This window comes from Leptodactylus fuscus, chromosome 2 (assembly GCF_031893055.1).
Source record: "Leptodactylus fuscus isolate aLepFus1 chromosome 2, aLepFus1.hap2, whole genome shotgun sequence".
Classification (NCBI taxonomy): Eukaryota; Metazoa; Chordata; class Amphibia; order Anura; family Leptodactylidae; genus Leptodactylus; species Leptodactylus fuscus.
The window spans coordinates 37,191,071-37,202,515 of NC_134266.1; the positions used below are offsets into that span (position 1 = coordinate 37,191,071).

Below are 11,445 nucleotides of genomic sequence, written 5' to 3' on the forward strand. Positions count from 1 at the left end.
ATTCTCTATATATAATAGAGCCCATCGACCACTTAGTGGCTTTATTACGATGGGTCCCTACACTAACACTTTATATATGGGAAGGGAGATCACCTTCTTATATACTCACTGTTACAGAGTCTCTATGAACTTGATCTCTGGGGTCTTATCTATAGGGGGAGTACAGCATTTCTTATACAAGTAAAGTCTTAGGGTAGGGACCCATCTGAATGAGGTCGCCGTGACGTGGCAGATGGGCTCGCACAATTGACCAAACTGTGCGCTAAGAACCTCACATTTCTAATCGTAGTCAGTGATACATGAAAGTGTAGGCAAAAAATTTTATCATTTAAATATCCACATCAAAAGTATAAAGTCACTTGGCAGAATTGATTGTAGTCTCGAAATGGCTTCTCTAAAAGCTATTCTGGGTGTATCAGTCCTCATCTAATCTACTTGTCTTTTAATTTCCCTCCACAAATTAACCTCTTAATTTGACTTGAAGAGTTATTCTAGCAAGTAGCATTTATTACCTATCCACTGGTGTGATGATCTGGGGAGCCATCGCATATGACAGTCGCACACCCCTAATAGTGATATGAGGGACACTAACGGGTCGGTGATATACGCAGGACATCCTATGTTACCTCTCATGGCAGAACCTCCAACTGGTATTTTTTGAACAGGATAAAGCTCGCCCATACACAACAAGGGTTTTCCAGAATTGCAACCCTTGATCTAACATTGTAATCATTTACCAGTTGCGGAACTACTGTCATAGCAGCCAGGCTATGGGGCTCACATCACTAGGGTGCCTGAACCTCTGCAGCCTTTTCCTTTATATATAAATAGAATATTCCTGCAGCTAACATCCAATATTCACTTACCTATCCTTGCTCCTGCCCACAGTCTCCTCCGTCTCTCCTTCAGCCTCCAGCAGTTGCTGCATGAAATGTCCAGATGTTGTTCAGCTTCAGGATGTAATATGCAGCAAGAGGTTGGAGCCAAAGAGGAAGAGTCACTAGGCAGGAACAGGGATGAATAAGTGAATATCGACTGTTACCTACTGGACTGATCCAGTATGTAGTGACCTGAAGTCACTTTGTGTGGGCCAGGAAAGGGACTTACGTTATAGGGGCCAGTAATGGAAGCACTAACTAATGTATGGGGATAAGTGAAGGAACAGTATACTGAGTGGGGACCAAAAGAGGGAGCAAAATACTGTATAGGGACCAATAAAGAGAACTATATACTGTGTGGGGGCAAATAAAGTGGGCCATATATTGTGTGGTGGCCAATAAAGGGGCAATATACTGTGTTTCGGGATCAGTAAGGGGATTTATATAACAACTCTTGACGAGGCCACTATGGGGCATAATAGTGTGTGCAGGGGCCACTATGGGGCATAACAGTATGTGCAGAGGCTACTATGGGGCATAATACTGTGTGCAGGGGCCACTATGGGGCATAACAGTATGTGCAGAGGCTACTATAGGGCATAATACTGTGTGCAGGGGCCACTATGGGGCATAATAGTGTGTGCAGGGGCCACTATGAGGAATAATAGTGTGTGCAGGGGGATCAGTGAAGGGACAGTATACTGAATGGGGACCAAAAGAGGAAGCAACATACTGTATAGGGACCAATAAAGAGAACTGTATACTGTGTGGGGGGCATTATACTGTGTGCAGGCGCCACTATGGGGCATAATGGTGCGCACAGGAATGCAGGGAGGGGGTCAGTTGGGGTCTTCGGCGTCGGTCAGGAGGGGGTCCCATGTCAAAAGTTTGCCACGGGGCCCCGCCATTCCTAGTTATACCACTGCTCAGATCTCTCCTTTATTATAAAGGTAAAGAACCTCTTGTGCCTTGGTGGACTTGGCATGATCATATGTTACCCGGTTACCATTTATTTGATATTTGGATACTGAAATAAATAGTACCAGGATAACAAGTCTATACAGTTTACCTTGAATAGAAGTGCAAACAATACAACAACCTGCTATGGGATGTTCATTTGTGGAAATGTGCCAAGTGGTTAACAACAACTCAGTATATGCCATATCTTACTTTCCCTGAAGTGTTACCACACCAGAGGCGTATGTGATGTCCGGGGTGTTGTTTGATAAGGTGCTGCAGTGACTATCCAGCTTCAAGGCTTCAAACTTGTCTTTTAGATCCTTCTCCAGCGCATACTTAGCTGAACGGCTCAACCTGCAAATATTGGAGGACCAATAGCCCATCAGTTTGGAAATATTAGGAAAAGATTTGGAAAATTGTATAGTATGTAACCTTCTGCCTTATCTTCCTAGAGAACATAAGGTTCCGGCTTTGAAAGTCAACATACCCAATGCTTCTTATATCCATATCATCTGTCTGTAGAGAATCAGCACAATCCAATACAAATAAGATATTCAGCCTGTCCTGTTGAAATTGGTAGATTCAGCCAACTTTACCCTTATGTATGTGGGAACCTTTATTGAAGCAAGATATATATTTTTTTTCTTTTTTTTAATGTAGATTGTGAGACCCACATAGAGCTCACAATGTACATTTTTCCCTGTCAGTATGTCTTTGGAATATGGGATGGAAATCCATGCAAACACAGGGAGAACATACAAACTCCATGCAGATGGTTTTATGCCCTTGGCGGGATTTGAACACCAGGACTCCAGCGCTACAAGGCTGCAGTGCTAACCACTGAGCCACCGTGTGGCCCCAGCAAGATATTTCATGGACTGGACTATTACATTGCTATTAGCATGTAGCACCTTGCTTCTTTCCTACTCTACTCGCCTGATAGAAATTGCAGATGTGTAGGAGAATGTCTCTAAAGTTGGCCATACAACACAGATTTTTGTCCAAGAAAAGCCTATTTAGGCTTTATTTTACTTCTATTATTATAACTTTTGTGACACAAATCTGTTATTACAGATCATAGTGAAATTAGATATCTGGAAACCTTTATCTGTCAAGCACGGGGCAGAAACTGAGAAGAGTTGCACCAAATGACAGATGTGCACCCATCAGCAGAAGCTGAGCCTAGGTCATAGGTCAAGGCAGAAGCCGAGTACAGCTCACAGTCCTAGTCATACGTCATTTGTCAATTTGTTATTTCATTGGCAACAGCTTTCACAGGCCAACAGCGAAAGCCAAGTTTTCACATAATGCCCGTAAATCTCTACTGTATAGCCAATGCCATATCGATTAGCTCGACATAAGGTGAAACAACGTACCTGATCTGCTCAGTGATCTGCTCCAATGTCCTCTGCAGCAGAGACACCACTCCTTGGATCACTTCCACTTCTTTGATAAGTTCTCTTTCCACTTCATCATGGACCAGATCTATACCAACTCGTTTCTCTCTATTAATATAGTGATCAGCGTGTTAGATAGATGTATTGACAGACAGATCAAAGCAGAGTGATTATAGGGGGAAATACTTACCGTATATACTAGAGTATAAGCCGAATTTTTCAGCCAGTTTTTGTGCTGAAAAAGCCTCCCTCGGCTTATACTCAAGTCAGAAAAAAAAAAAAAAAAAAAAAAAAAAAAAATATATATATATATATATATATATATATATATATATTTTTATTATTTTTAGGAGGGGGGGGGGGGGGTCTGTGCCCAGCCACAATATTAATGTATAGAATCTCCCATAAAATAGTGCAAAAAAAATAAATAATTAAAGATTTAAAAAAAAATAAAAAATAAAAGTTCTAAATCCCTCCTTTCCCTAGAATACATACAAAGGTAGAAAATGACTGTGAAACACAAACAAATGAGGTATCCTTGTGTCTGACAGTGCCCGGTCTACTGAATATAGGGGATCTGCAGTGCTCCTGTTCCATCGGGATGGGGTTCATAGGAGCACTGCAGATCCCCTATATTCAGCCAGACTGAATTCCAAGTGGGGGAAAAAAAACCCAGTCCTCAAGCTCAGGTAAGGGGCAGACAGACAACCAAAACACCCCCTCCCCTTCCCCAGCACCTACTGCACCCAAAAACTCCGACCATTTTAATTTTTGAAATTTTCCAGTAGCTGCTGCATTTCCCCCCCTCGGCTTATACTCGAGTCAATAAGTTTTCCCAGTTTTTTGTGGTAAAATTAGGGGTCTCGGCTTATACTCGAGTATATACGGTATTTATTTTATATTATGTGAATTTACAGGAGTCTGACGCCAAAACAGGCAACTGGAGCTGGCTGACAGCTACATATGACTTTTCGTTCACGCTTGTTCATCATGTCCCAGTTTTTTGTGGTAAAATTAGGGGTCTCGGCTTATACTCGAGTATATACGGTATTTATTTTATATTATGTGAATTTACAGGAGACTTCCAAGTTTTTGTCATCTGGTTTGCAGAGGTGTAACTTGAAGCTCCTGAGACCCAATGCACGGTCTGTAATGGGGCCTCTACCTACCTGTGTCATTTAGAATATTGGTATATTTTATGTTGCAGAGGAACATTTGGGCCCCTTTAGAGTCTTGGGCTTGGTAGTGACTACTACACTACAGCTTCTATAATTACCCCTGCTATAATTACCTTTCTATTAAACATTGTTGTGCTATGGACAGGGGCTCCAGGCAGCTCTCCAGTGCTTTTTCCAGACGGATCTTATACGCCAACAGCTGTTCTATGTCATTTACTGTATCTTCAAGCTTGCTGTCCAATTCTTTCTTCCAAAACTGGATCTCATCCAGCCTCTGTTCTGTGGAGATACAAGTCACACTAAATCTGATGCTTACAGAGAACAAGGCCATACACAGGATTTTAGGGAAGGAGATTCAAAGCTATGAACATACTTTAGGACATGTACACACTTGTATAGTACACAGTGGAAAAACGTTGTGTGGAGTGACGAATCACGGTACACAATATGGCGATCCGATGGCAGTGTGTGGGTATGGCAAATGCCCGGTGAATGTCATCTGCCAGCGTGTGTAGTGCCAACAGTAAAATTCGGAGGCGGTGGTGTTATGGTGTGGTCGTGTTTTTCATGGAGGGACTTGCACCCCTTGTTGTTTTCCGTGGCACTATCACAGCACAGGCCTACATTGAGGTTTTAAACACCTTCTTGCTTCCCACTGTTGAAGAGCAATTCGGGGATGGCGATTGCATCTTACAACATCAAGCACCTGTTCATACTGCACGGCCTGTGGCGGAGTGGTTACACGACAATAACATCTCTGTAATGGACTGGCCTGTAATGGACTTGAATCCTTCATGCCAGGCCTCACCGACCTACATCGATACCTCTCCTCAGTGCAGCACTCCATGAAGAATGGGCGGCCATTCCCCAAGAAACCTTCCAGCACCTGATTGAACGTATGTCTGCGAGAGTGGAAGCTGTCATCAAGGCTAAGGGTGGGCCAACACCATTTTGAATTCCAGCATTACCGATGGAGGGCGCCACAAACTTGTAAGTCATTTTCAGCCAGGTGTCCGGATACTGTTGATCACATAGTGTATATACTCAACCGTATATACACTCAACCTGCCAAAATTTCACAAAAGCCCTTTTTAGGGTGCATTCACACTACTTATACGGCAGCTTATTCTGAACGTAAAACACGTTCAGAATCAGCGGCGTATAAAGCAGTTCCATTCATTTCTATGGGAGCCGGCATATGAGCGCTCCCCATAGAAATGAATGGGCTGCTTTTTTCACTACGAGCACTCCCATTGAAGTGAATGGGAAGTGCTGGCATGTATGGCTCGGCATGAGCAGAGCTAGCCGTACACGCGGGCACTTCCCATTCACTTCAATGGGACTGCTCGTAGTGAAAAAAGCAGCCCATTCATTTCTATGGGGAGCGCTCGTATGCTGGCTCCCATAGAAATGAATGGAACTGATCTATACGCCGCTGATTCTGAACGTGTTTTACGTTCAGAATAAGCTGCCGTATAAGTAGTGTGAATGCACCCTTAGGGCTCAAATTCATTACAAGTGGTATATATTCTAACTGAAAATGCGTCAAAGTATCACAAAGGGATTAGGATGGGGACTTGGAAAACCAGCTGGGGATCCAGGCCGCAGTCGAGCTACTGCGGATCCAATGGCTAGCAGGGCGGCCAGCAGTGCGCTCATCCACAAAGTGAAGCAGGGTGCAGGGTACCCCGCTGACGAGGCCTGAGCACCAGGAACCGATGTTACAGTGGATAGTGGATATTGCTTCCAGCGGCATTTGCACCAGCCAGTCAGCCACTACCTCCAGGCGTGTAATAACACAACAGTCTGCCTCTCCTTGCGATGTAGTGGTTGTTGACCCGCAACCAGCATGTCCCGTCCTCAGTGCTAATGACGAGACACAGTTCCATGTTTCTGTGCCAGCTCACAAGTTCCTCGTCCTCCTCCACCTCCAACATCACCGTTAAAAACTAATTAAAATAACCCCATTAGGGCTCACCCCAAGGGCCTGAAAAATAATGTTTTACAATACCTCCATACTATGTAAACCATACCGTGAACCATACTGTCTCAGTATCGGTGGTCTGTGGTGGTCCTGGGTGTTGGACCTCGCAAAGGTAATATTGATGTCCTATGCTAAGGATAGGCCATCAATGTTAGAAACCGGACATCCCCTTTAAAGATACTAAAGGGGATGTCCACTCCTAAATTGAATTTGCATACAGATGACCTATCCACAGAGGTACAAATTCTGAACCACTCGCTGATCATCTGCTCTAGCAACCTGCTAGTGGACAAGTGGGATGTGCAGCACTGCCCCTATTCCTGTAATATGGATGGAGAAGCAGCCATGTCCACTATATAGTGCTGCTTGTGGTGAACTGCAGCACTGCCCTTGTTACTGCATGCATCACCTGTCCAGTACCAGCCTCTGGAGGCTACTAGAGCAGATCATCTGTGTGGGGTTTAGGTCACGTACTGGTATTAAACTTCGATTTGGGTCCGGTCCAACCCCTTTAAGTAGCACAATGTAGCTACAAAGTTACTCAACAGATTATGCAGATTCATTTTAATTCAGAGGTGAGATCTTCACCATTGGTCTAGTAACTTCATTCAGGTGTCCATTTGGGGAGTTCACTTGGGGACCACCTGAACGGAAACCTATACACATTAAAAAGCAGTTAGCTAAGAAACCACACGGACCCCATAGACTATAAGGTGATACGTGTGGTTTCCGCACGAAACATGCAGAGAGAAAAGTACTGCAAGCCCCACATTTCTCTCTGCATGTTGCGTGCGGAAACCACACGGACTCCATTATAGTCTATGGGGTCTGTGTGGTTTCTTAGCTAACCCCTTTTTTAAGGTGTATAGGGTTCCGTTCAGGGGGTCTCCAAGCGAACTCCCCCAACAGAATACCGGGCCTTACATAAGTTTCTATTACCTAGTTTCTTGTTGACATCTTTCTGTGTTTTCTGTGTTGACTTTTCAATCTCATCAACCAGTCTCTGACTTTCAGCAACCAGCCTTTCAGATCTTGACCTCTGAACCTCCGCATTGGCGTACTGGGTCTGGTTGGCAAGACTCCACTCCTTAGGGAGAAACTTTGGTGGAAGTTGGACAAGCTTGGCCATTGTCAGCGGTTATTCTGAATCTTTAAAGAAAAGGTTCTGTATTAATAAAATACAAGTATTTGCCACAGGTTATACAGTAATGGTAATCGGATTCTCCATATCTTCTACATTGTAATGATGAAAACAGTTTTGTGATTCACAAGACAATAGTATAATGTTACTTGCTAATACAGTATGCACAGAAGGCCGGATAGTTTATTACCTAGAAATCCACTGTACTGAACTGCTATGTGACCATGGGATGCCGGGAGCTTTATACACATACTGTGCTCTTATTCAAGTAATGCCCTGTCCACATCTGCTTTTGTATTCATCCGGAAGAGTCCGCCTGGAGACCCCCCCCGGATGGAATACAAACGCAATTGCAAGCGCTGTACTGTAAAAGCACACTGACCCCATAGACTATAATGGGGTTCATGTGCTTGCTGCGCACTGCCCATACCAATCATGTCTATATTATACCACCAGGGGCGTAACTACCGTGGTAGCAGCAGTAGCAGCTGCCACAGGGCCCGGGCCATTAGGGGGCCCGGTGACAGCCGCTACCGCTGCGTTTTTTTTTTTTTTTTTAAGTCCGTTATGGGCCCTATTCACTTGCCGATCCTGGCTGGGCCGGGATCGGCAAGTGACACCGCGGGGCCCACAGAGGCTATCATTATACTCGGGGGTCTTTGCAGACCCCTGAGTATAATGATCGGCGGACCGGAGAGGTAAGGTAACATAAAAAACAGTGTTACTTACCTCTCCACGATCCTGCCAGGCCTCCATCATTCGTGTCTGATGTCTCTGACGTCACATGACCCAGGCCTGCTTCCCGGGTCATGTGACGTCTGACGTCATTAAAGCTGGACAACAGCGGCGGCCGACAGGAACAGGTAAGCAACTGTCTCTGTTCTTTTAATGGTTTTAATCCCCCGGGTCTCCGATTATTATACTCTGGGGTCTTTTCAGACCCCACAGTATAATAAATGTTTATAGGTGTCCACAGTGGGACATATGGGGACACTATGGGGGATAATACTGTGTGCATTGGACATTATAGGGGTTAATACTGTGTGTGCATTGGACACTATAGGGGTTAATAATACTGTGTGCATTGGACACTATAGGGGTTAATACTGTGTGTGCATTGGACACTATAGGGGTTAATAATACTGTGTGCATTGGACACTATAGGGGTTAATACTGTGTGTGCATTGGACACTATAGGGGTTAATACTGTGTGTGCAGGGGACACTATAGGGGTTAATACTGTGTGTGCAGGGGACACTATAGGGGTTAATACTGTGTGTGCAGGGGACACTATAGGGGTTAATACTGTGTGCATTGGACACTATAGGGGTTAATACTGTGTGTGCAGGGGACACTATTGGGGATAATACTGTGTGTGCAGGGGACACTATAGGGGATAATACTGTGTGTGCAGGGGACACTATAGGGGATAATACTGTGTGCATTGGACACTATAGGGGTTAATACTGTGTGTGCAGGGGACACTATTGGGGATAATACTGTGTGTGCAGGGGACACTATAGGGGATAATACTGTGTGTGCAGGGGACACTATAGGGGTTAATACTGTGTGCATTGGACACTATAGGGGTTAATACTGTGTGTGCAGGGGACACTATTGGGGATAATACTGTGTGCAGGGCTTACTAAGGGACATAATAGAGTGCGGAGGAGGGGGTCAGTCGAGGTCTTCGGCATCGGTTTGGGGAGGGGGGCCCCATGTCAAAAGTTCGCCACGGGGCCCCGCCATTCCTAGTTACGCCACTGTATACCACATTATACCACCAATCCACAACTTGCTTGGAGGGAATGAACTAAGACTGGCATACGAATCTCCAGTCTTAAGAAATTTCCCTCCTATGTATTTCTGTTTTATTTTAGGGTGACTTTTTCGTATGACTAGGAGACAGCTGACTTTTGTTGCTTTTTTCTGGACAACAACATAGCCAAAACTCCATTACAGTGACTTATGAGGAAAAGTACTGATACATATACACAGAGGTAAATGGATCTCCTCCAATCAAAATTGACCCCAGGTGGTTTAACCCTTTATGAGCATCTCATGGATTTCCCAAAGTGGTTTTGTCACCGTCCTATGTTGCTATGTACGTGACATATTCACATAGCTCATTATAGCATGCTGATTACATCATCGCTGTGACATCACACAGATATTAGCACCACCATTGTAAGCACGGTACCCTGTATAACTAGATCTCATCATGTGACCTACTCTATACATCTCCATCCATCTAAAATCTGTACAGAATACTCTACTTGGACACTTGTAAAGAGGTGCTGCAGCCAAGGCTGGATTATACCTGTGATCCCTGGTATTCTGTAGGCCGATGAGTACGATGTTCCTGCACAGGACCAGGCGCCGCTCTCAGCCCTGACAGCCAAACAAGGGGGTTATCATGGCAGCAGGAAGGACGCGTCTCCATGACAAACTGGGCGCGGCCTCAGGCTCCTCCCTCCTGGAGCTGATGCACTTTGCATACATTGTCTGGTGTGAGCGACCTGATCCGTGTCCTAATGGTGTTATCTGTGAGGTGAGAGCCTGCCATTGTCTGTGCACAGGTTATCACAGAGCCCTGGAGACACAAGCAACAAAAGGTGAGGAGCCTTGTCTAGACAATAACATGGCTGCAGCAGATCACAGCAGGGATCCTCTGCATCAGTCTGGTCACTTTGTATGCACAATGATAGAGCAGGCCTCTGCACCTAAAAATACAGGTAACAATGCAATGAACAGCACCAGAACTGGAACATGGGAAGGAAGTGGCCTGTGTAGCATAAAGTTATGTCCCAGAACCTGCAAATATTAGGATTATCTCTCCTGTCCCTACAAACTGGAAGGATTGCTAGGATATGCCATTATTATGATCAGTATGGGTGCGACCTCTGACCCTGAGAATGAAGAGGATGAGTGCTGGTGTAGTACGGTACACCCTTCAACATTTTGCCTAAAGTTTCCTCTGATCTCTGGGATCCCCAGCGATGTAGAGAATAATGAAGGTTATACAGCTTTGGTGGCCTCTTCAGTGTGGTCGGACCTGATCCTGGTCTGCAGAGAGGTGCAGCCAGACCCCCACCCCAATATTGCTGTATGCCACCTCTATTTGTGGAGCCATAATCGGCACATTGGGACCTGAAATAGATTCATCGGCATCATGTTGGACCCGGATCTCATATCTAATGTTTAGAGAAGCGGAAATAAATGACAATTTCAACAGAAGAAATCGTCACAGTGTTTCAGGTAGCCGCACCAAACTGGATCCATTCTTGTGTTGTCCAACACCAGCAATATTGTAGGATTGTCCTAAACTACATATAGATGGCCCAGCCATAGGATAGGTCATCATCGGGGGCGTAGCTATGGGGGTGCAGCAGCTGGACCTTGAGGGGACTCCAAAGTTCTCTCTATGACATAAAATGTACCACTATTCTAAATGGCTCAAGGTAGTTACACCTCTGGTCATCAAGATCAAATTGTTGGGGGTCTGACATCCAGCACCTTCACTGACCAGTGTACAGAGCTGGACAGCTCAATACAGAAGTATAGCGGTGGAGCCACATTCATCCTAAGGATAGGTTATCAATATGCAGCCTTAGACAAGACCTTTAAGGGGAACCTGTCAGGTGGATTTGGGACAATAAACCACCCACAGGTCCTTATAGGTCTGGGGCAAAACCTTTATACTTACATATAGATATGTCCGATAAGTCTCCTCGGACTCATTCCTGGTGTACCAGCGCCTGCGCTGTTCTTCAGTGAAGCCGAAGATGTACACCCTGGCTTCACTGCGCAAATGTCGGAGGTACGGGACTTGTGCACTCAAGCTGAGATGTATTCCTCATTGAAGAGCATACTTGCTCTGCTGATCTTGGAACTCCCATGGAAGTGA

General features: G+C 45.0%; 1 protein-coding gene across 1 annotated transcript in view; it reads right to left on the bottom strand.

Moving 5' to 3' along the window:
• The window catches only part of TEKT1 (tektin 1), a 26,024-nt gene extending 18,498 nt beyond the window's left edge, over positions 1-7,526 (bottom strand). The window contains exons 1-4 of the mRNA XM_075262605.1: positions 7,337-7,526; positions 4,527-4,692; positions 3,215-3,343; positions 2,049-2,192 (exon numbers count right to left, since the gene is read on the bottom strand). Coding sequence (XP_075118706.1) covers positions 2,049-2,192; positions 3,215-3,343; positions 4,527-4,692; positions 7,337-7,526 — 629 coding nt within the window. The remainder of the gene's footprint in view (positions 1-2,048; positions 2,193-3,214; positions 3,344-4,526; positions 4,693-7,336) is intronic.
• Between the last annotated feature and the right edge of the window lie 3,919 nt (positions 7,527-11,445).